The sequence below is a fragment of the Equus asinus genome, chromosome 2 (assembly GCF_041296235.1).
Source record: "Equus asinus isolate D_3611 breed Donkey chromosome 2, EquAss-T2T_v2, whole genome shotgun sequence".
Lineage (NCBI taxonomy): Eukaryota > Metazoa > Chordata > Mammalia > Perissodactyla > Equidae > Equus > Equus asinus.
Window position 1 is genome coordinate 112,471,225 of NC_091791.1, and position 23,468 is coordinate 112,494,692.

The 23,468-nt window shown below is 38.3% G+C and overlaps 1 protein-coding gene across 2 annotated transcripts in view; it reads left to right on the forward strand.

The window, feature by feature from the left end:
• ASB7 (ankyrin repeat and SOCS box containing 7) overlaps positions 1 to 23,468 on the forward strand; it is a 52,336-nt gene that overhangs the window by 2,346 nt on the left and 26,522 nt on the right. For both annotated transcript variants that reach the window (XM_044762910.2, XM_044762904.2), the window contains exons 3-4: positions 5,295 to 5,416; positions 7,346 to 7,607. In XM_044762910.2, coding sequence (XP_044618845.1) covers positions 7,397 to 7,607 — 211 coding nt within the window. In that variant the 5' untranslated portion in view covers positions 5,295 to 5,416; positions 7,346 to 7,396. The remainder of the gene's footprint in view (positions 1 to 5,294; positions 5,417 to 7,345; positions 7,608 to 23,468) is intronic.

The window sequence follows — 23,468 nt, forward strand, 5'->3', positions numbered from 1 at the left end:
ATTATTTCAGTATGTGAATCACCAGAGATACCTAATGATTACTTAGGACTTTTAGAAAATACTAAAATATTTGAAGTATGTTTTTAAGGTAAAAATGAATTAGGTATTTTCTATTCAGGCCTTCTCAATTAAGTATTTTTTCTGCTTTAGATTTAACTCCAGCATGTTTTCATTTCCCAGGGGTATTAGCACTGAGAAGGTAAGGGAGCGGGTCTCAGGCAAGACAAGCATGTGAGATAAAGAGAGGACACTGCTTTCCCCTGGCTTCCAGCCAGTTCATTCTCATTGCTTAAATAATACTTCATTGATCCGCTATGCTTTTAATTATTTTTCTAAGATTAGGGAATATATATAAATTGTCAACATCTATTCCTGATATTAGCGTGATCAAGAGCATTTGGTTTAGGTTATGCCAAACATTTAAAATATTTAATTTGGGTACTTATTTGCCAACATGGACAGTTAGGTAGTTTACATTTTTCACCCTGGTAGTTAACTTTGTGTTAATTCTATTGCCAGTCACATGGTTTTGAAAGAAAAAAAAATCAAAAAACACCTATTTATTTGGTAACCAAATATATATTTATAATCACAGAGGGAGAAAAACTGATTTTAATCGAAGATATTCAGTGATGTATCTTGAGAGAGTTATGACTAATACTTACTTTCCTTATACGTAAGTGATGCCATTCACAATTATTTACCGTTATGACATGTACAATATCTCTTTATTTTGTTCACATTTAACTGTGATAACACAGAAGTACATGCTATCCCTGAAAAGTCTAGAGTCAGATAAAGTTAGATCGGCATATCTAATACCTGACTTTCAGCCTTTCGTTTCAGTCTCAACTGAAGGCACTCCCTAGGTAGAATAGTTGTCTCCTTTCTTGCAGACTTTCTAGACGCTGACATGAGGCTGCTAAGATAATATTCCCAGACATAGGTTAATAAGATAATATTGACAAGACCTTGTCATTTATAGTACTTGTGATTTAAGCTTTGAGTTGGGTCTGGATAAGTGAGTTATAAAATTTCCTCTTTTCCCTCATCCACATTTCGTGAAAATTGTTTGTTTTTCTGCTGGAACTCATGAGAGTTATAGATAAGTTGTACATGATAATAAATGTTTTGTGTTATATGAGGCCCAGTAATTTGGAGAAAATACTAATACCCTTACTTGTTTTGGAACATAAGCACTATGCTAACTATGTTGAGTGATACGAAAATAACACTTCTACTTTATTTTGGGTTCTAGGCTCTTGATCATACAAGTAGGGCTCATCAACATGCAGCTCAGCCCTGTTGCACACTTTGGGCCTTGCAGTGTTTCTGCATCCATCTTCCCTCTTAGGACTTGTGAGCCATTGGGGTTTTTTTTTTTTTTCTCAGAGCCGATATCTTTGGAGTTGCTGATTTTATTTCCTTACCAGCCTTTATCTCTGTTTATTCTGCAAAGAAATGCTTATTTCTTTTTTGAGTAGCAAGCTGTTATCTTGTTTCTGGTTTGTGTGAAATCTGAAAACACAGTTCTAATTTGTATCACTTCATCAAAAAATGTGTGGACTTTTAGTGAAAATAATATGCAAAAAGCCATTAATGACTAATCATTTATGCCAAAGGAAACTGGGGACGTGTGGGCAAGTTTGGTGAAAGTTATATAATATTAGATCTTAAACATATTTTGTTTTATAGTTATTTTATTGTTCACTCTATTCTATGAATATAGACTTCATTTAATTATGTGGAGCAAGAAGTTTTGCTTTTAATTTAATGAAGTTCACTTGGCATCTATATGGAAATTAAATGGTAACATTTTAATTCCTAAAGTTACAGTTTCTAGGAGAGTTAACAGTATAAAAGCTTGGAGGTCTACATTGTTTTCTTTTGACCCCATGTACAGTAGACAAGATGAATCTGTAAAATTTAAACACACTGTTAATATTGTGCAATAAAATCTCATATAAAAATGATAGACATTGGGGAAGTGGCTCATTTTGATATATAGTTCTGAAGTCTTCCTTGTTTGTGTGTTTTTTTCTTTTTTCTGACTATGAAACCTGGAACGGAATTTCTGAAGATTGCACCCTCAGAGTTTTAGTCATTCTGAGTCATTATCAATTTTAAACAGCATAGTTTGTACATATGTTTATTTAGAAAATTGACTCCCTCATCATGTTCTTTTCTTTTATAAGCGTCTTCCATGAGCTATCAGAGTTTCACACTTGCACTCCTTCAGAGGAAATAGACTTTTTTCCATTCTCACCTCTGGACTTCCTCTGTGGTTTTTAGTAGGCACCTTTACCACTGGATACCGTATTTACTTTTTAAGTTCAATAGCCTTTTTTTCCTTTATTTTTATATATGTGGATAGCTGTACTCTATTAAGTACAGATTCTCGTAAAATAACACCAAGATAAAATTAATTAGTTGTCTGATGCTTTGGACTATTAAGGCTGTTTTGGTAGTAAATCATTGTCCTTCATAATTTAAGGGATATGGCTGACAGGGAGCCTGTATGAGTAGTGTGTCTGTCTTTTTCTTGTAAAGATGGATGCATGCAAAGAGTGCTTTTTTGGTTTAAACCTATGGTTATTACTTATAGTGCTTAGTATTGTCAGACAGGAGAAAAATGATCTTAACATTTCTAGGATTATTCGATTTATTTAAAGTATGCAGGACTCTATTAAAGTTCCACCCAGAGGTAATCCCAGTGGTCAAGACCTAGCAGTGCTCCATGCAGGTGTCCAGCACTCAGTAGATTTTCCTTCATCTGATGGAAGTAGCCTGTGTGGTATTATCACAAGTTGCTATTGTTTATGCATGTTTCTTGTTGAGAGACGTAATTTAGTCACTTCATCTTTTAACACAAAGCCTTTTCTTGACGTTATTAAATTAATACCATTTCACATTCTCCTCGACTCTCACCTTGTGTGTCCTCTCCCCCACTGCCCTCACTACCTCCGTGGAAGTGGCGATGGGTCGATGGAAGGACCAACAATCAGAACAGGGATTCTTAAAGCTTGAAACCATGGGGGGAGTCCTGTGAGGCAGGGGGTGCTGAGGACACGCTTCCAAGTAAGACGTCCAGTGATGCTCATTCTTGAAATGTGGCCGAAGTTCGTGTGGAAAGTAATCACGTGTTTATTTGTGGAAATGCTGGAGGCTCATCATTGGAGACATCCGTTTGCATTTTTTAAATAAATTTTTTATTTTAGTGTAGTTTTAGATTTATAGAAAAATTACAAAGATCGTACACAGTTCCCGTATACTCCTCACACAGTTTCCCCTATTAACATCTTACATTAGTAGATACATTTGTCACAATTATTGACTCAATAATGAACATTATTATTTATTAAAATCCTTGCTGTATTCTGATTTCCTTAGCTTTTACCTCATGTCCTTTTTCTGTTCCAGGATCCCATCCAGGACACCACATTCCATTTAGTCATCTTGTCTCCTTAGGCTTCTCTGAGCTGTGACAATTTCTCAGACTTCTTGTTTCCTTGTTTTCGATGACCTTGACATTTTGAGTACTGGTCAGGCATTTTGTAGAATGCCCCTCAACTGGAATTTGTCTGATATTTTTCTCATGATTAGACTGGGGTTATGGGTTTTGGGGAGAAAGATGACAGAGGTAAATTGCCGTTCTCCTCGTATACCTACAACATGACTTGGCACTGTTGATATTAACCATGCTCACCTAACTGAGGTAGTGTTTTCAGGTTTCTCACTGTGAAGTTGCTCTTTCCCCCCATTCCAGCTGTCCTCTTTGGAAGGAAGTTACCATGCATGGTCCACACTTAAGGAGAAGGAAGTTATCTTCCTCCTCCTTGAGCAGGGAGAATCTGTACAAATTATTTGGAATTCTGCACAGGAGATTTGTTTCTTCTCCCCCCTTTACTTGTTTATTCAATCAGTAATTTGTATCAGTATGGACTTATTGGTATTTATTCTGTACTTTGGGTTAGAATCCAATAGTACTTTAATTAGTGTGTTGTTCAAATTGTTCCATCTTGGCTATTGAGAGCTCTTTTAGTTGGCTCCTGTGTCCTTTAGATATACCCCCATTATTGCGTTTTTTTCAAGCACTTTGTCCCTTTTTGGCACTGTAAGATGCTCCAGGCTCATCTTGTATATTGCCTGCCCCAGTCTTAGAATCAACCATTTCTGTAAAGATAGTTCTGCATTTTTTACAGTTTGCGTTGTAGGAGCTGTTCTGATCGTGTCTAATTCATTTATTTAGAAGTAGTAGGCAGCGTTTTAAATCAAATATTATTTCCAAGTGCATGTTGGCAAGGTCTTCGGCCTTCCTTGAAGAAGTTTGGTGAGGAAAAATAAGGTTTGAAAAGAGGAAAGAGTCAAAATGGACTATACTCTTCTGGATGTTTCAGAGTTCTGGTTGTGCAGTCAGCAGCACCTGTGACTGCCACGTTTCACCATAGTGCATCAGGTTGCCAGGTGGCCCGACCTTTCCTTGTTTAAATGACAGAGGGCTTGGCACACCCACCCCACTGGGACAGGGGTGACAGTTCTCCCAATGAGTAATTCCTGGAGTGATTCTGGTGTAATGTGTGGAAGTCACTTTGTGTGTGTTCTTAGCATTAGTGTAATTCACAGACCTAGGATTTAATCAACATGGAGAAAGATCCCTTTTATTTTAGTTGTAGAGAGAAATTTTTCAGAATTCATATGGGGAAGCTGGAAAGACTGTTATTAATCTTTTACTCAGTTTGGTGTATGCATAAAGGAATAACAATTTTAAATTGATTAAAGTGATACCGTATGGGCATATAAAAAACCAGCATTTAAAGACATAATCTCCTTTTAGTTGTCAGTGATTTCATTTTGCCCCTAGCCACCTAGTGTATTGAATGCACACATATTTTCATTTTAGTCTTATTTACAAAGAGCAAGTGACTAACGATGTCAGTTAAAAAGCAATTCAAATGAAGCAAGTCTGAAAATACATTCTAAGTAGAGCAAAAAGAAGAATCTGTTCTCATCCAAATTCCAAATGTGTGGTTTATTATTTTCTTTCCTCTTCATCAAAAAACTGCTTTTTAGGAAAAAAAGTTCCTGAAAATTAATCATATTCTATACCACCTTGGAGATTAATGTAGGTTTTGAGATTGTTTTCTCTAAGAATTGGTCTGAGTTCTTTTTCTGTTCTGTAAGTTTGTTGCAACGTGCTGATATTTAACCTCATCAAATGGTAGACTATGCAGGCAGCCATGATTCTTTATTATTTTTAGGAATTTTCCCATGATTGTTATCTCATTTGTTTTTAGGTTAAGAGAGCTTATTTGTGCTGCAATCTGGACACACTCTGAGCCCCCTCCCCACAATGCTGTATGTGCACAATGATTATTAGGCAATCCATCTATCAGGAGAAGGGACATTCTTCTGTAAGGTAAGTGACTGAGGGTCATTGGTCATCTCTTGTTGTTCTAGAGGACAATCCGTTTAGCTTTTACTTTTCTCCTTCAATTCAACTAATGTATACTAAACACAGCACTAGCCAAAAGAAAATCCGGATTTGTTTTGATATTATTTGAATCTTTTTCTTGCATACTAGGCCTCATGCAAGTGTGAAGATAATCATCCCATTAAAAAAAAATCTGTTAAAGATGATTGTTTTGAGCATATAGTAGTAGTTTCCATTAATTCCTTCTAATGGTCTTCAACATTTTCTTTTATAACACTAAAAATAAGCAAAAATCTATTCCAAAAGGATTCTTGGTTTTAAAATTTCTAGGCCAGGAGTCTTAATTTTAGTGTCATTTGAAAAAGTAAATGAAGAGATTGGGGAAATCATATTTATCAAGAAAACAAATTGTCAGGAAATTTCTCATTTCCCGGTTTTTCTCTGAGTAAACAGTTCTTTGTGGTAGTAGCCTGATATTTTTAAATTACATTACTTAGTAGTGATACTGATGAGTTTGTCATAACCATTTTCTATGTATAAAACAGCATAGGATGTTTGATGGACTCTTAAGCTGTGATGATTTGACCTGAGTTAGGCTTAAGTTTACCTTCGTACAATCTATAATGAGAAGTTTTGTAAGATAAATTATTATCGGTAACAAGATTATCCCAAGATGTCTAACCTACATATGAGACCAAAAGGACTTTATCACATAATTTTTTTTTATTTTTAGAAATGGAAGCCTACTAATTAAGAGATGAGTCTAATCTGTTCCTTAAAATTAGCCCAGATGGAATGGCTTCATAGAAGCTTGTTACTTTAAGTTTCTGTATGTATTTAAAAGCTTAGAAATGTACTAAAAAGGTTTTTGTACACACATGTAAGATGCAGCTTGTCACCATTTAATTTGGGCTTTTCCTGTCTGCATGAAGGAGATCTCATTGTATACGGAGTTTGAGTACACACCTCTTTTGTGACCTATTAGAGAGTATGAGAATTCAGTTACTACTTTTCCTTTAAAATAATTTTTTTCATGTGGTTAATTAACAGGTGGTTTAGATTCTTATAGTTTTTAAATATTTTGTATTATCTTGCCACTTTGAATATTTATAGAGTAAAACTTCTGGAAAACTGAAATTAGAGAAGTGTAAAAGAAATGTGGCAAAAAAAGAGGAGTAAATTGTGCATCAAACAGTAATAAAGTGGGGAGGATAGAAAGACAAACAGAAATAAAAGGAAAGTAAATATCATCTATATATTTTACTCTAATTTGCTTAACCCCACCCACTTCCTTTTCCCCCTCAACCTTCCACCCTTTGAGGCTAAAAATAGAATATTGTTGAAATACTTGAAGAAACCAACCTAAAGTTTTTTGCCTTTTTTTTAACCACTTCTCATAATTAAAGGTCTTTAGTCTTCATATCTATGAATTGTCCACTTGATACTCCATATTTGCTCACTAATCTAAATGTTTGAATAGTTTATAACTTAAATTTCCTTCATGTGCATTTGGTAAATCTGAACTCTTAAGACAGGTACTCATCTGGCTTCTCTGTTGTCTTCCTTCTAGCTGCCCAGCATCACCTTACATTTTACCTAAAATAATGCTACTATGTTCATAGGATGTTTACTTTGAGTTTTCATAAGGCTGCAGAAGAAATTTCCTGTTTCAGCAATTCAGGGTTTTTTGCCTAGCTTGCGTTTTAAAATCTTTTATATTCTTAGGGACATTACTGAAAGTTTTGGTACTGGTATGTTTTGGTCATAATAGATACGTATTAATTAGTTGTAGTAGTATGAACTATCATTGCTAAGGTTTACATGGTTTAGCAATGGAAAATTCTGTGATGTTTAACGGCCACACTGTCAGAAGCCAGCAGTTCTAAATTTCATGTATTCTGCCTGCCCTTAAAGGCTGATCCCTGTGACCTAATGAATCCTTTGTAAAAAGTGGACTCAGCTAGGATGTTACACCACCACTGTCGAAGGAACCCTGAACTCCAGGAAGAATTGCAGATTCAGGCTGCAGTGGCTGCCGGGGATGTTCACACAGTACGAAAGATGTTAGAACAAGGCTATTCTCCAAATGGCCGGGATGCTAATGGCTGGACCCTGCTACATTTCTCTGCAGCAAGAGGAAAGGAAAGATGCGTTCGAGTATTTCTAGAACATGGAGGTGAGTTTACTGGAAGCAAGCCTTTTTCCCAAGGAGAAACTTAAAATGAAATTATGTTTAGTTTAAAATATGTATGCGTGTGTATGTAATTTTTGGTGCCTCTCTTTTGTTAATACTCACCTTCTTATTCTCTCTCCTTTGTGAAGACGTCCTAATTATGCTGATCTTTGTTTAAAACCAGATTGTTTAGATCTCTTTGGTGAAAGTGCTTCCCGCCCGCCCCCCACCCCGTAACTAGTTTATATACAGCCAAATTTTCCCAGGTTATTTCAGCTAAAAGCGACCCTTCTTCAGGTTGTCCAGTTGCTTTTGTTGCAAAAGCAGAAGTGGCTATGGTACCACAATTAGAGAATTGCACAAATTTCCCCTGTTGATAATTGCTCAAGCAGACAGACCTAGCACAGGTTCCTGTAAAATCATGGCCTTAATGATACCCTATCTTTTGAATTTGCCTCTTTTAAAAAAAATTTTAGATTCTTTCTTTTATGACTGTTTTAGAGCATTTACCTTTTCCAGAGTTGTTCACAGTTTCTAGGTATCCTACAAGAAGATTGGTTATCTGAGGTCTCATTTTGTATAAATGTATGCAGTTGGAAACTACATTTGACATTTTATGTTTTTGCTTCAAAAAACTGTCCATTCCCATAATTAATAATAACTAATAATTGTCCTAAACTTATTTACTTTTTTCTTCAGTTGAATTTCCATTTGCTTTATTTTCCTAAAGATGGATTATATCCATTTTATCATTTGTACCCGTATTATCTTTGTAAATTATGGTGTGAAGCAGCTCGGTTGGGACTCAGGTGCCACGTTTGCCATTCTAGGGCCTGAATTGGTCATTAACAGTCATTGACTTTCATTTATAAAGTATACTTTGTTACAGGACTAGACAAACTTACTCTCAAACTTACTCGAAGTACAGAAAATGTTAGAAGTCCCACAGCTCTCGTGAGGGTGGCATGAATTATGTGAAGTTAGGAATATGAAGGTTATACACAAGGACTTGTTGCAAGATGATGCTAAACCGGAAGTGGGAGTCATCACACGTCCCAGGGACCCTGAAAGAGGAATTATGTCTCCAAAATAGTTGACTTGACAGGATCCAGCCATTTGCTGGCCTGTTCCTTCTTTGTAGCTGTCCTCCATCCCTCCCTGCCACTCTTGCTCATACCTCCTTTCACCTTAAAACTTGAAAACCTCAGTTCTGAAGTTAATGAAGGGGATATGTAAGAGAAATGCCAGGAGAAAGATCTGAAAGCACTGAAAGGTGGATCACAACACTTAAAATTCTGGCAGTGCTTAGTAAAATTAAGACCAAGATCAGAGCTCACATTTTTTATTCCCGCTAGTCCTGTTACTTTCTGCTTCTGCTAGCTTTGCTTTTAAAAAATTAATTTTACAAAAAAGGTTTGATTGCTCCGGTAATAGATGAATTTGTCTCCTTGAAACAAATAAATTTTCAAATAAATTACAAATAAAGCCATAGTCCCCTTTGGCCAACTCCCAGTCTTTATCTGCCTACCCCTGCCCAGAAGTAACCTGAGTTTAATTTAGTCCTTGTCCTTCTACATCATTTCCTAATACTGTTACGTATACTCATAGAAAATATGTTATATTGTGTTGTGTGTGGCTTTAGAACATAAGTGATATACTGACCATATTATTCTGCAACTGTTGTTTTTTGCTCAACTATATAACGTAGTATTTTTTTAATATCAGGGGTTGGCACACTTTTTCTGTAAAAGGCCAGATAGTAAATATTTTCTGCTTTGCTGGCCCTACTATCTCTGTTGTAACTACTCAACTCTGCTTTTGTAGTGTGAAAGCAGCCATAGATAATGTACAAATGAATGAGTGTGGCTGTATGCTGATAAAACTTTATTTATAAAAACCAGTGGTGGGTCACATTTGGTGTTTGGGTCACAGTTTGCTGAACCCTATTCCCTCACCCCCCATCTGTGTGTGTGTGTGTGTGTATAGTCATGTGTTGTTTAACAATGGGAATACATTCTGAGAAATGCATCATTAGGTGATTTCGTCATTGTGCTACATCATAAAGTGTACTTACACAAACCTAGATGGTGTAGCCTACTACACACCTGGGCTATATGGTACCAATCTTATGGGACTGCCGTTGTATGTGTGGTCTGTTGTTAACTGAAATATCATTATGCTGCACATGACTATATATTTTTTTTTACAGCTTTTATTGAAAAAGAATTCCCGTTACAATTAACACATTCACCTTACAATTCACCCATTGAAAGTGTATAATTCACTTGCTTTTAGTATATTCATAGAGTTGGGCATCTATCACCACAACCAATTTTAGAAAGTTTTCATTACCCAAAAAAGAAACCCTGCATCTGTTCTGTATTAATACGTATAAATTTACTCTGTTCTTTTCAACTGCTGAATATAGTATTTATTAGTATGGGTATACTATCATTTGTTTAAACTGTACTTTCTTCGTTATCTTTAAGAATGGCTGAAATCTTCTCACTAGGAGATTTTACTTGTTGAGAAGGTAACACACACATATACGTGGTTAAAAACAAAATGAAAGGTGTTATGGGCTGTTCAGTGAGGGGAAGACATCTGCTCTTTAGCACCAGTCCCCTAGTCTCCTTCCCAGTGGCAATCGCTCTTCCTGGTTTCTTGTGTCCTTGCAGAGACAGTCTGTGCATATAGGGGTGCATATTTTTCCATCTTCACCTTCTAGCTGTCTCCCCTTTTGTTAATAGGCTGTTCTACATCTTGATTTTTTCATCTAACAGTTTAGCTAAGTCATAGTTCCTTCTCACTATATGGCTGTATTTCACATTCCATTGTATGGATGTGATTGATTTAAACGTATCCCCTATTGTTTGACATTTTAATTTTTCATTTTTCTGCTTCTAGAAACAGTATTGCAGAGAATGTCCTTGACTGATCTTTTTAGATATGTGAGCTTATCTCTTGGATAATTCCTAGAAGTGCAATTGCCAAGTGAAAAGAATGTTACAGTTTTTTTTGGTGGATATTGACAAATTGTCCTCCCAAGAATGTTGTGATGGCTGTGTCCTTCCTGACCAGGTAGGGCAGTGTCGCGCTTGCCTTTGCAGGAGTGCATCATCAGATGGTTTGCTCTGCACCTGCGTGATTTACTAGCCTCTCGTTTTTTCCACAAATGACATACAAGTAAAACATAACATGGTAAGCCTGGGCTGCTTTGCTTGTCTTTTTCTTATTGACTTGTAGGAATTGTTTATATAGTCTCCTTTGTTAGTTTTATGTTGCAACAGTCTTCTCCTAGTTTGTAGCTTTTTCCACATTCTTGGTGTTGTGTTTGTTGTTCTTGGGCAGAAGTGTCCATTTTAATGTAGGTGAATTTTATTTTTCTTTTGCCTTATGGTTTGTGCTTTTTGTGTCTTGTACATCATTCCACAGGGTCATTACTAGCCTATATCTCCTTCTAAAAAGTTTTGTAAGGTCCAGCCCAGTGGCGCAGCAGTTAAGTTCGCACATTCTGCTTCGGTGGCCCAGGGTTCGCCAGTTTGGATCCCGGGTGCCGACCTGTGCACCGCTTTGTCAAGCCACGCTGTGGCAGGCGTCCCATGTATAAAATAGAGGAAGATGGTCACAGATGTTAGCTCAGGGCCAACCTTTCTCAGCAATAAGAGGAGGATTGGCAGCAGATGTTAGCTCAGGGCCAATCTTCCTCAAAAAGAAAAAGTTTTGTGGCATTTAGGTCTTCACTCTATCCAGAGTTGATTTTGGTATATAAGATGAGGTGCTCAGGTACAATTCCTTATTTTTTCCCCATAAAGTTAGCCTGAATTGTCTCTTATTCCTCATTGCTGCGTCCTGCCAGCTCAGATATAAAGTTTTCGTGTATGTCTGGTTCCATTAGTTCTGTTTGTTGGTGTATCCCTGCGTCAGTATAATGCTGTCATAATTACTATTGCTCTTTAATAAGTTTTGATGTCTCAGGGGGCAAATCTCCTCTTCTTGTTCTGTAAGAATGTTATTCTTAGCCCTTTACGTTTCCATATAAAATTTTAAAACAACAAAATTAAATATTTTGGAGAAGCCCTTCATTTGTTCTTGTACAGCACTTTTTGCTTGCTTCTATTACCCAAGTAGAATAAGAGATTTAGGGAGTATTTTTTTCTAGCATATCATGCATCGAATTGAAAATGTTAGCAGGAGAGGGAACCTTCTCCTTCCCCTCCCCTTGGCCACATATGATGCTTAGACATGCTTTGTATTTAGTGTAGGCCTGGCTTCTGATGTCTAGACCAGTGTTCCCAGCTGCTTGCTCAACCTCTCCAGACTCGGGGCTCACAGCACAGCACAAGCTGCTGCTCCAGCCATGCTGTTTTGCAGTAAATGGCACCACAGCCTATGACTGCTATGCCAGAAATCTAGAAACCATCTTTGACTTTCTTCCTCCTGAATAGTTGTCAAATCTTTTCACTTCTTTTCTTTGGAAGCACTGCCACACCTTTGGGCAAGGAAATGTCGTTCCTCACCAAAACTGTTACAATGGTCTCCTTCATTTCTGCTTCCAGTCTCGGCCCCTCCCAGCTAGTCTCCAAATAGTGTCATCTGTTAAAAGTGAGAATTAAAATAATTCCTTTTACAATCCATCAGTGCTTTCCCATTTCTCTTACCGTGGTAGTCAAAGTCTTTATGTGACCTGCATGACTCTGCAATGTCTGCCTCCTTTACAATATCTTTGCAGTTGCATCTTCGACCTGCAGCCCCTCTGTGTTCTTTCAGATTCACTGAGCTCAGAGGCTTTTGCCCGGGACATGCCGGGGTCACTCTGTGCTCCCCCCACTGCTGTCGCCCTTACCTTGCTCAGGCCTACCTCTCGCCAACTCTCCCTTACCACTTTCTCAGGGAACTCTTCTCTTACCATCCAGACATGGTCAGATCCCTCCATTGTATGATATTAGTGTTCTCTGTGTTTTTGTTGTAGCTCCTATCACAAGCATAATGAATTATTTTTGTAGTACTAGAGGGATACCTTGTTTTATCGCACTTCTCAGATACTGTTTTTTTTTTTTTACAAATTGAAAGTTTATGACAACTCTGCGTCTAGCAAGTCTGTCAGTGCCATTTTTCTGACAGCATTTGCTCACTTTGTGTCTCTGTGTCACATTTTGGTAATTCTCTCAGTATTTCAAACTTTTTCATCATTATTGTATTTGTTATGGTGATCTCTGTTCAGTGATCTCTGATGCTACCATTCTAATTGTTCTGGGGCTCCACAAACTGCGCCCATGTGGGATGGCGAATTTGATAGATAAATGTTTTGTGTTCTGACTGCTCCACCAGCCAGCTGTTCCCCCATCTCTCTCCCTCTCCTTGGGCCTCCCTATTCCCTGAGACACAACGATATTGAAATTAGGCCAATTAACCCTAAAATAGCCTCTAAGTGTTCAACTGAAAGGGAGAGTCATGTCTCTCACTTTAAATCATAAAGCTAGAAATGATTAAGCTTAGTGAGGAGGGCATGTTGAAAGCTGAAATAAGCCCAAAGCTAGGCTTCTTGCACCAGTTAGCCAAGCTGTGGATGCAAAGGAAAAGTTCTTGGAGGAAGTTAAAAGTGCTGCTCCAGTAAACACACAAATGATAAGAAAGCGAAACAGCCTTATTGCTGATAGGGAGAAAGTTTTAGTGGTCTAGATAGAAGATCAAACCAGCCAAAACACATCCTTAAGCCAAAGCCTAATCCAGAGCAAGGCCTTCACTCTCTTCGATTTTATGAAGACAGAGAGAGGGGAGGAAGCTGCAGAAGAAAAGTTGGAAGCTTTTGAAGTTTATGAGGTTTAAGGAAAGAAGCTGTCTCCTTAATATAAAAGTGCCGGGTGAAGCGGCAAGTGCTGATGTAGAAGCTGCAGCAAGTTCTCCAGAAGGTCTGATGAAGATAATTAATCAAGGTGGCTACACTGAACAATAGAGTTTCAATGTAGATGAAACAGCCTTATATTGGAAGAAGATACCATCTAGGGCTTTCGTAGCTAGAGAGTAGTCAGTGCTTGCCTTCAACTGCCTTCAAAGCTTCAAAGGACAGGCTGACTCTTGTTAGCAGCTAATATAACTGATGAAGTTGAAGTTGAAGCCAATGCTTATTTACTATTCTGAAAATCCTAGGGCCCTTCAGAATTATGCAAAATCTGCTCTACCTGTGCTCTATAAATGGAACAACAAAGCCTGTATGACAGCACATCTGTTTACAACGTGGTTTACTCAATATTTTAAGCCCGCTGTTGAATCCTACTGCTCAGAAAAAAAGATTCTTTTCAAAATATTGCTGCTCATTGATAGTGCACCTGGTCACAGTGCACCTCAGGCAAGAGCCCTGATGGAGATATACAATAAGATTAATGTTTTATGCCTGCTAACACAACATCCATTCTGCAGCCCGTGGATTAAGGAGTAATTTTGACTTTCAAGTCTTAATATTTAAGAAATACATTTCATAAGGTGGTAGCTTCCCTGGATAGTGATTCCTCTCATAGATCTGTGCTAAGTAAATTGGAAACCTTCTGGAAAGGATCCATCATTCAAGACGCCATTAAGAACATCCACGATTCATGGGAAGAAGTCAAAATATCAACACTAATGGGAGTTTGGAAGAAGCTGATTCCACTCCTCATGGATGACTTTGAGGGGTTCAAGACTTCAGTGGAGGAAGTACCTGCAGATGTGGAAATAGCGAAAAACCTGGAATTAGAAGTGGAGCATGAAGATGTGACTGAATTGCAGCCATCTCATGGTAAAACTTGAACATATGACAAGTTGCTTCTTATTGATGAGCAGAGAAAGTGGTTTATTGAGATGGCATGTAGTCCTGTTGAAGATGCTTTTAAGATTGTTGAAATTACAACAAAAAGTTAGAATATTACATAAACTTAGTTGATAAAGCAGCGCCAGTGTTTGAGAGGATTTTGACAGAAGTTCTACTGTGGGTAAAATGCTATCAAACAGCATCACATGCTACAGAGAAATTGTTCATTAAAGGAAGAGTCCATTGACGCAGCAAACTTCATTGTTGTCTTATTTTAAGAAATTGTCACAGCCACCCCAGCCTTCAGCAACCACCACCGTGATCAGTCAGCAGCCATCAACATTGAGGCAAGACCCTCCACCAGGAAAAGGATTACCACTCACTGATGGCTCAGATGATGGTTAGCATTTTTTTTATCAACAGTGTATTTTTTAATTAAGGTATGTACATTGTTTCTTTAGACATAATGCTATTGTATACTTAATAGACTACAGTATGGTCTAAACATAACTTTTATATGCACTGGGAAACCGAAAAATTCTTGTGACTTGCTTTGTTCTATTATTTGCTTTATTTTGGTGGTCTGGAACCGAACATGCAGTATCTCTGACGTATGCTTGTATGCTATTCAATGTCTGTATCTCCAGTTAGTCTGAAGTTTCATAAAGGTAGAACCCACATCTGTTTTTTCCTCAATGAGAAAGAGAGAAGAAAGAAACACCAGTTACCTTAGATAATTCTTCCCTAGACTTGCAGATTAAAACTGATCTTTCCTTTTATTTAAAAATTTTGATTGAAAATGGGCCAGTCACATGGTGGGATTAAAAAAGTACCTGAATTAATCATATCTGCTCTTTTCCTAAAACCACAGTTTCTTTAAAGCTTGTAAAGTTCTGGTCACATTGGCTCCCTTCTGTTACTAAGCATATATTGTGAGGGACATTAAAGTGAAATGAAGTCAAAGATTCAAATATGAGAAAGTGAACAAAATAACCTATGTGAAACAAGGATTCACTTCTCTCTTGCTCCTCCACCCCTCGCTCTGTTGTGCTTGTGTGCATGAGAGAGAGAGAGAATTCACATAGATATTCATATAGATAGATAGATAAGGTAGCCAGTTGGTCCTCTATAAATCGCTTATTCATGTATTTTTTCAGCAAATATTTATTGAGCACCTAACACGTACCAGGCTCTAGGCCAGGCACTGAGATGGAGAAATGAGCAACCCTTGTACTAGCCTTGTGGCACTAGTGGGTGGATAGATTTATAGCCAGCATTTATTGAGCAGTAAGTATAAGCCCAATTCCAACACCCCAACCCTGTCTCACCTTTCACTATCTCAATTCAAACCATGCTTTCTCTAGTAAGCGTTCCTTGGCACTCCTTCCACCTCTACCCCAACAACAGTGGGGAGCTTTTATACACAAAACTTAGCTCACTCTGTCGGAACTGCATTGTTTTCTTACAGACCATGCAGAATCATGGTTAAGACAATGGGCTTAAATCCTAGCTCCAGTATCTGTAAGGTAACTGACCCCACTTACCATTCTGTGGCTCAGTTTCCTTAGTGGAGAAAACTGCTTACTCTCATGGAACTCTTGTGAAGGATGGAGGTGTGGGATTATTCCAAACACATAGGACACTGAGTGTGAAGGGTTGACGAAGAAAAGGAGCATGTTTGGTTTGGGGAACTGAAAAATATTCAGTATGATTGGAGCATATTCACTTATTTATTCTAGGGACAATGGTGAGCCATTTGACAGAGCGGAGGGGGAGAAACAGACCGTGTTTTAGAAAGTTTACTGGTTATAGCATGTGAACTTACTGAAAGGGCCCAAGGCCTCAAGCAAGAAGAGCAGGTGGTGCCTGCTGCCTGGTCACAATGGCAGTCTCATCTTCGGGCAGTCCACCCTGAGCTCAGTATTTACTGAGCACCCACTATGTGCCAGGCACTGTGTCCAGTGCTGGGAGTACAGGAACAAGGTCAAGTCCCCGCTGTCACGGCACTTAGATTTCCAAGTGGGGAGAATAGTAAGATATATGCTGTCAGGTGGTGATCAGTACTGTGAAGAAAAATGAAGAGATAAAGAGGGACAGGATTCTGTTTTAAATATGGTATTCAGGGAAGGCCTTTAATGTGACATGTGAGCTGAGCCCTGAAGGAAATGAAGACCAAACCATATGAATATCTGGAGAACAGTGTTAAAGGTGAAGGGAACAGCAAGTGCCACAAAAACCCTGGAATAGAACCTGCTTAGCACTTTCAGTAAACAGCCAGGAAGACGATGATTGGAGCAGAATGATGAGGGAGGGGCAAATGGGGTGTAAGAGAGAGTTGGCTGATGCTTGAAGGCTCTAGAAAGACTTTGGACTTTGTTCTGAGTGAGAATAGGAAGCCATTTAATTCTCAACTGAAGAATGATAGAAACTTACTTAAGGGCTCACTCTGGCTACCCTGAGGAAGAGAGATTGTAGAGGAGGAAAGGAGAAATGGGAAGACCTGTCAGAAAACTTCGAAGCAGTTCAGACAAGAGATGCTGGTGGTTCAGTCTAGATGATAGCAGTGAATGTGTTGAGAAATAGTCAGATTCTGGGTATACCTTGAAGGTGGAGCCAACAGGGTTTGCTAATAGATTGGATATGAAGTAAGAGTGAAAGAAATCAGGAATAACTGAGGTTTGCAGCCTAAGGAACAGAAAGAAAAGAGTTGCCATTTATCAAATGAGCAGGGGAAAATTAGCTAAAGGCAGTGTTTTTCTTGTTTTTTTTTGGTTTTTTTAGCTCAGGAAGATTTGCCCTGAGCTAACATCTGTTGCCAATCTTCCTCTTTTTTCGCTTGAGGAAGATTTGCCCTGAGCTAACATCTGTTGTCAATCTTCCTCTTTTTTCGCTTGAGGAAGATTTGCCCTGAGCTAACATCTGTTGCCAATCTTCCTCTTTTTTTGCTTGAGAAAGATCAGCCCTGAGCTAAAATTGGTGCCAGTCTTCCTCCACTTCATATGTGGGTCGCCACCACAGCATGGCTGATGAGTGGTGTAGGTCATGTCTGGGGTCCAAACCCAGCCCACTGAAGCTGAGTGCGCTGAACTTAAGCACTACACCATGGGGCCAGTCCCCAAATACAGTTTTTAAAAGATGGGGCGTAGGTAGTATAAGCCACTTATCCAACTAAAAATTCTTTATCTCAGGTATATTAAAGGATTGGATCTTACCACTGTTAAATCTATAGACCTGTGCTGTAAAACCACTGAAGATTGATCACACAGAGCTCATGAAACTCAGAGCTAAGAGGCTGCCTGTGACTGTGCTATGGTCCCACAGGGGAAACCTGATTGGGGAACAGCTGTGTGAGGCCATAGTTGCTGCTACTCTGGGAGAAACCCAGTTTCACTGAGAAAATGGGCAAGTTTGAGTTGGATAACTGTATTCCAAAAGGAACAAAAGCAAGCCTCTCTTCCTAGTTTAATCTAAACACGTGCTGTCGATAGTACATGTGGCTACTTACATTTAAATTAAAAAAATTCAGTTCACAGTCACACCAGCCATGTTTCAAGTGCTCAGTAGCCACATGTGACTACTGGCTGCCGTATTAGACATCGCAGATATAAAACATTGGTCTGTGCTGATAAATGATATTTTGCTGCATTACTGTCAAACATCCTAGTCAAAATGATGAACACTTAAGGGTTTCATAATGTCCAAAGATATTAGTTTCTAAACACAAATGTGATTCATGTAATAGTACCCCTGTACAAATCCTGGTAATGTTTCTGACCAGGTTAGTGTGCTATTCGAGTTACGGGAAGAGTCTCTATTATCAGAGTGGGAATTCTAAGAACTCATTATTATTATTATTATCTTCATTTTCTCACTTTGAATCTTCCTAAAAATTCTAAGACCATGTTGGACATTTCAAGAAAGTAACATGAAGAGACCATATCTTAGTTAGTGCATATTTATCTTCAGATTCAGTGTCTGTGCAAACTGACCTGAAGGGCAGTCAGCTGAAGCTCTAGAGGTTAAGTCTATAAAGCAAATCCCCAGAAGAACCTGAGCAAAACATCTCAGGTGTCCTCTTGATACTGTGGGTAAAGTCTTCTTGGTGAAACACAGAAAAATAAGTAAGAGAGATAAGGGAGTAATCAAAGAATCCATAGCAGAATGGTAAGAAATTATTTTTAGCTTTTCAGAAATGAAAGATTTTGTAAGTGGTAATCCCGAATATGATAAAACAGGGACATTGACTGGAGGAATTTTTGAAAAACACTTGTGGAAGCAGCTTAGTAAGTAGTATATATTAGACCCTTAGAAATGGAAGATCTTTTCACCCAGTAAGTTCACTTGTGTTAATTTATTCCAAGGAAGCAGTCTTAAATGCAGGAATTTTTTTTTTGTATGAAAATCTCACCTCTCATTATATATATATTTAAAATGGAGGCATTCTCAGTGCCCAAATCTAGAGAAAAAGTTAAGTAACTAGACTATGATTATGATCGTGTATAATCTTAAAAGATGTATAGAAGCTGAAAGTCTGTGATCAGTGTTGACAGTAGTTATTAGGAGATGCTGTTTTTTGCCTTGCTACTTTTCTAAATTTTTGATTTTTCATTAATGAAAAAGTGTTTTGGGGGGACATCCTGTTTGGAAACATTGTACCATCTGACTTTCCAACTCTTGATTCTGTAGCACTTTTTTTTTTTTGAGGAAGATTAGCCCTGAGATAACATCTGCTGCCAATCCTCCTCTTTTTGCTGAGGAAGACTGGCTCTAAGCTAAGATCCATGGCCATCTTCCTCTACTTTTTATGTAGGATGTCTGCCACAGCATGGCTTGACAAGCAGTGTATAGGTCCACACCTAGGATCCGAACTGGCAAACCCTGGGCTGCTGAAGTGGAACATGTGAACTTAACTGCTGTGCCACTGGGCTGGCCCCCCAACTCTTGATTCTGTGGTGAATTATTAGCAACAGTTTAGGTGTTTGTCTAGATTTTCTGCCTCCCTCGCTGTTGCTCTTCTTTCCTGTGTTAATACTTAGGACACACTGCCTAAGTGTTTTATAGACCTCCAGGTGTGCCTGTGCCTGTGCCACTTAGCTAATTGCTTTCAGTGCTTTCCAAAACTTTTAAAAAGAGTAATCACATGTAGAGTGGACTAGGGTACAGTGCTTATACATATATTTTGCACACTTTGACTTTCCTGCTTTTAGGGTTTTGTAATGTCCAAAAGTATTTGAGTTTCTAAACACAAATGGAATACACATAATAGTACCTTTGTACAAGTCCTGGTAATGTTTTTGACCAGGTTAGTGTGTATATTCCAACCCTTACGGTGATCAGTAAAAAGAAATAATGCAAAGAAGTACAGCTAGTAAGTCAGTAGAGTAATATGGAATGCTAAAAATGTTCCAATAGAACAACCACAAAGCAGTAAAGGGAAGAAGAGGAATGATAGAGGAGACAAGTGAAAGACAAATAGTAAAATGGTAAATCTAAACTGCCAATAATTACATTAAACTTTAATGGATTAAACACTCCAATTAAAAGCTAGAAATTGTCAGAAAGGATAAGTAGGGGCTGGCCTGGTGGCGTAGTGGTTAACTTTTTGTGTTCCGCTTCAGCGGCCCAGGGTTTATGGGTTTGGATCCTGGGCGTGGACCTAGCTCCATTAGTCAAGCCATGCTGTGGTGGCGTCCCACATATAACAGAGGAAGATTGGCACAGATGTTAGCTCAGCAACAATCTTCCTCAAGGAAAAAGAGGAAGATTGGCAACAGATGTCAGCTCAGGGCTTATCTTCCTCACACAAAAAAACAAAAAGGGTAAGTAGACAACTCAATTATATGCTGCCTACAAGAGATACACTTTATATTTAAAAATACAGATAGGTTGAAAGTAAATGAATGGATAAAGATGTACCATGCAAATGTAAGCATGTGAAGGCTGGAGTGGCTATATTAATATCATATAAAATAGATTTCAAGACATAAGCTATTACCAGAACCAAAGAGAGATTTTGCACAATGACAAATGGGACAGTTCTTTAGGAGGAATAACTACCGTAAAATGTGCACACACCTGGTAAGAGAGCTTCAAAATACATGAGGCAAAAAGTTTACATAGGGAGAAATGGACAGTTTCACAATTATAGATGGAGATTTTAACACCTCTCAGTAAATGATAGAACAACTAGATAAATCAGTAACTAGAGAAAACCTGAAAAACATTATTAACCACATTGACCTAATTGATATTTTTGAAAATTGCACCCAACACCTTCAGAATATACATTCTTTTTTGTGTGCATGATATGGACATCAGGTTAAACCATATGCTGACAATAAAGTAAGTCGCAGTAGATTTAAAAGACTGAAATCATAAGAGTATGTTCTCTGACTGCAGTGGAATTTTATTAGAAATCAACAACAATAAGATATGTAGGAAAGCCTCAGTTATTTGGAAACTAAACTCTTTTGAACTGAATGATAATGAAAATACAGTGTATCACAATTTGTGGGACGTACTAGAGCAGTGCTTAGTGAGAATTTTATAGCTTTAAATGCTTATAGTAGAAAAGAGTGATCTCAAATCAGTTATTTAAGTTTTTACCTTAGGAAACTTGAGAAAGGAGAAAAAATTGAAACCAAAATGGCTGCTCTCATCTATCCTCTCACCCCCCAACAATCTCTTTAGCACATTATCATGAGGGCTGGCAGCCTTCTTGCTGCCAGAGAGGGCTGACTTGATTTTGGAGCTCAGTGGAAATGCCCCATGCCTGGAGCATTGTTGAAAAGAACTGTGGGCTTGATCTAGTTAGCAAATGATCTGGAAATACCAACAACACAGCTGCCTGAGCCTGTGATTCTGGTTGGTGGCAAGCAGCAGAGTAGCCTCACATTCAGTGGCAGACCTGGTAAATGAGACAGCCATGTGGGCTTTGATATGCTTCTCCGTATTCCTGGGAATCTGGGAGGTTGCATACCTGCTTAAGAGAGGATCCCAGTTATGTACTCATTCCTAGCTGAACATGGGGCCAGAAAATGAGAGCTGGGGCACACTTATAGATTACCTAATTATTGAATGTGTGCCCCAACCTATAAACATATCCCTTTGGCAAAGGGAGGAAGCTTACAGGCTGAAGATGCCTAAGCACCACTTCTGACCAGTCATTGGCCAAACATAAGTTATTTTCACCAAATGTGTTCTTCCTAGGAGCAGCTCCAATAATGATAACAACAACAATAGAGCAGAGACATAAGCAGATGCATACTGTTTGGGAGACAGACTATATAGAGTTGGTCTAAGCAATTCACTGAAACAAACAGCAATAGCAACGCACCTGGGACGGGTGAGGATCAGAATCCAGGGTTGCTACAATGTAGTCTAAAACTGAGACATGCTAAGAAACAGGAACTTACAGCTCATATACAGCAAATATAACCAGAAGGTGTCTCTGAGGAGGCCTAGAACTTAAACTCAGTTAACAAAATTTTAGAGCAGCTATTATAAATGTGTTCAAAGAACTAAGGAAACCATGGTCAGAGGGTTAAAGGAGAATATGACAGTGACTCATCAAGTAGAGACTACCAATAAAGAGATAGAATTTATATATATATCCCCAAAAAGAAATTCTAGAGTTGAAAAGAACAATAACTAAAAGGAAGAAGTCGCTACAGAGCTTAATAGCAGATTTGAGCTAGTGGAAGAAGGAATCACTGACCTTAAAAATTGATCAATAGACATTATTCAGTCTGAGGAACATATAGAAAAAAGAATTTAAAAAAACATAAGCAGAGCCCCATAGAGCAGTAGGACACTATCAGAATACCAACATATGTGGGAGGCATAATTGGAGTGCCGGAAAAGAGAGGGGAGAGAAGAAGGGGCAGAAAAAATATTTGAAGAAATAATGGCCAAAAACTTCCTACATCTGATGAAAATGATTAAGCTACACATCTGAGAATCTCAGTGAACTCCCAGTAGGATAAACTCATCTAGACATATAATAGTCAAAATGTGGAAAGCCTAAAACAAAGAAAACCTTGAAAGTACCTAGAGAAGTGATTCATTACAGAATCCTCCATCAGATGAACAGCTGATTTCTCATGAGAAACAAAGGCTGGAATGCAGTGGAATGACCTACTCTAATTGCTGAAAACAACTGTCAACCAAGAATCTTATATCCAGCTAAACTGTCCTTCAAAAAATGTTAGTGAAATAAGGATGTCCCCAGATAAATGAAGAAAATTTGTTGCTCTCAGACCTGCCTTACAAGAAGTACTGAAAGAAGTCCTTCAGGCTGAAAGAAAAAGGCTGCATATAATTGAAATTCACACACAAAATAAAGATCACTGGTAAAGGTAATTATGCAAGTAAATATAAAAAACAGTGTATTTGTTTTCTGTTGCTGTGTAAAAAATTGTACAAACATATAGCTTAAGACATCATAGATTTGTTACCTCACAGTTTTAAGTTGTTGGCCAGACTGTTCTCAGGCTTGACCGGAGAAGAGCCCACTTCCAAGCTCACTCAGGTTGTTGGCAGATTAGTTTCCTTGTGCTTGTAGGACTGAGGGCCTCAGCCTTTTACTGGCTGGTGACTGGAGCTTGACTGTGGTTCCTGAAGATAACCTGCAGATTCTTGTCCTGTGGACTTTCCCGTCATGGCTGCTTACCTCATCAAGGCAGCAAGCAGAGTCTCTATAGTTCGTCTCCTAGCAAGATGGAGCCTCATATAGCATAACATAATCACAGTAGTGACATTCCATCACCTTTGAGAGATTCCGTTAGTTAGAAGGAAGTCACAGGTCCCACTTACACTCAGAAAGGAGGATTACACAAAGACTTGAACATCAAGAGGCAGGGATTATGAGAGGGGCCTCCTTAGAACCATTCTGCAATAGACAGTATAAATATATTTTCCCTGCTTGTCATCTCTTAAAAGACGACAACATAAAACTAATTATAAAACTGTTATTGAGCTTTTAACATAAAGATGTAATAGATATGACAATAGTAGCACAAAAGAAGGGAGAGGAAAGGAGACTGTATATGGAAACAGTTTTTATATACTGCTAGAAT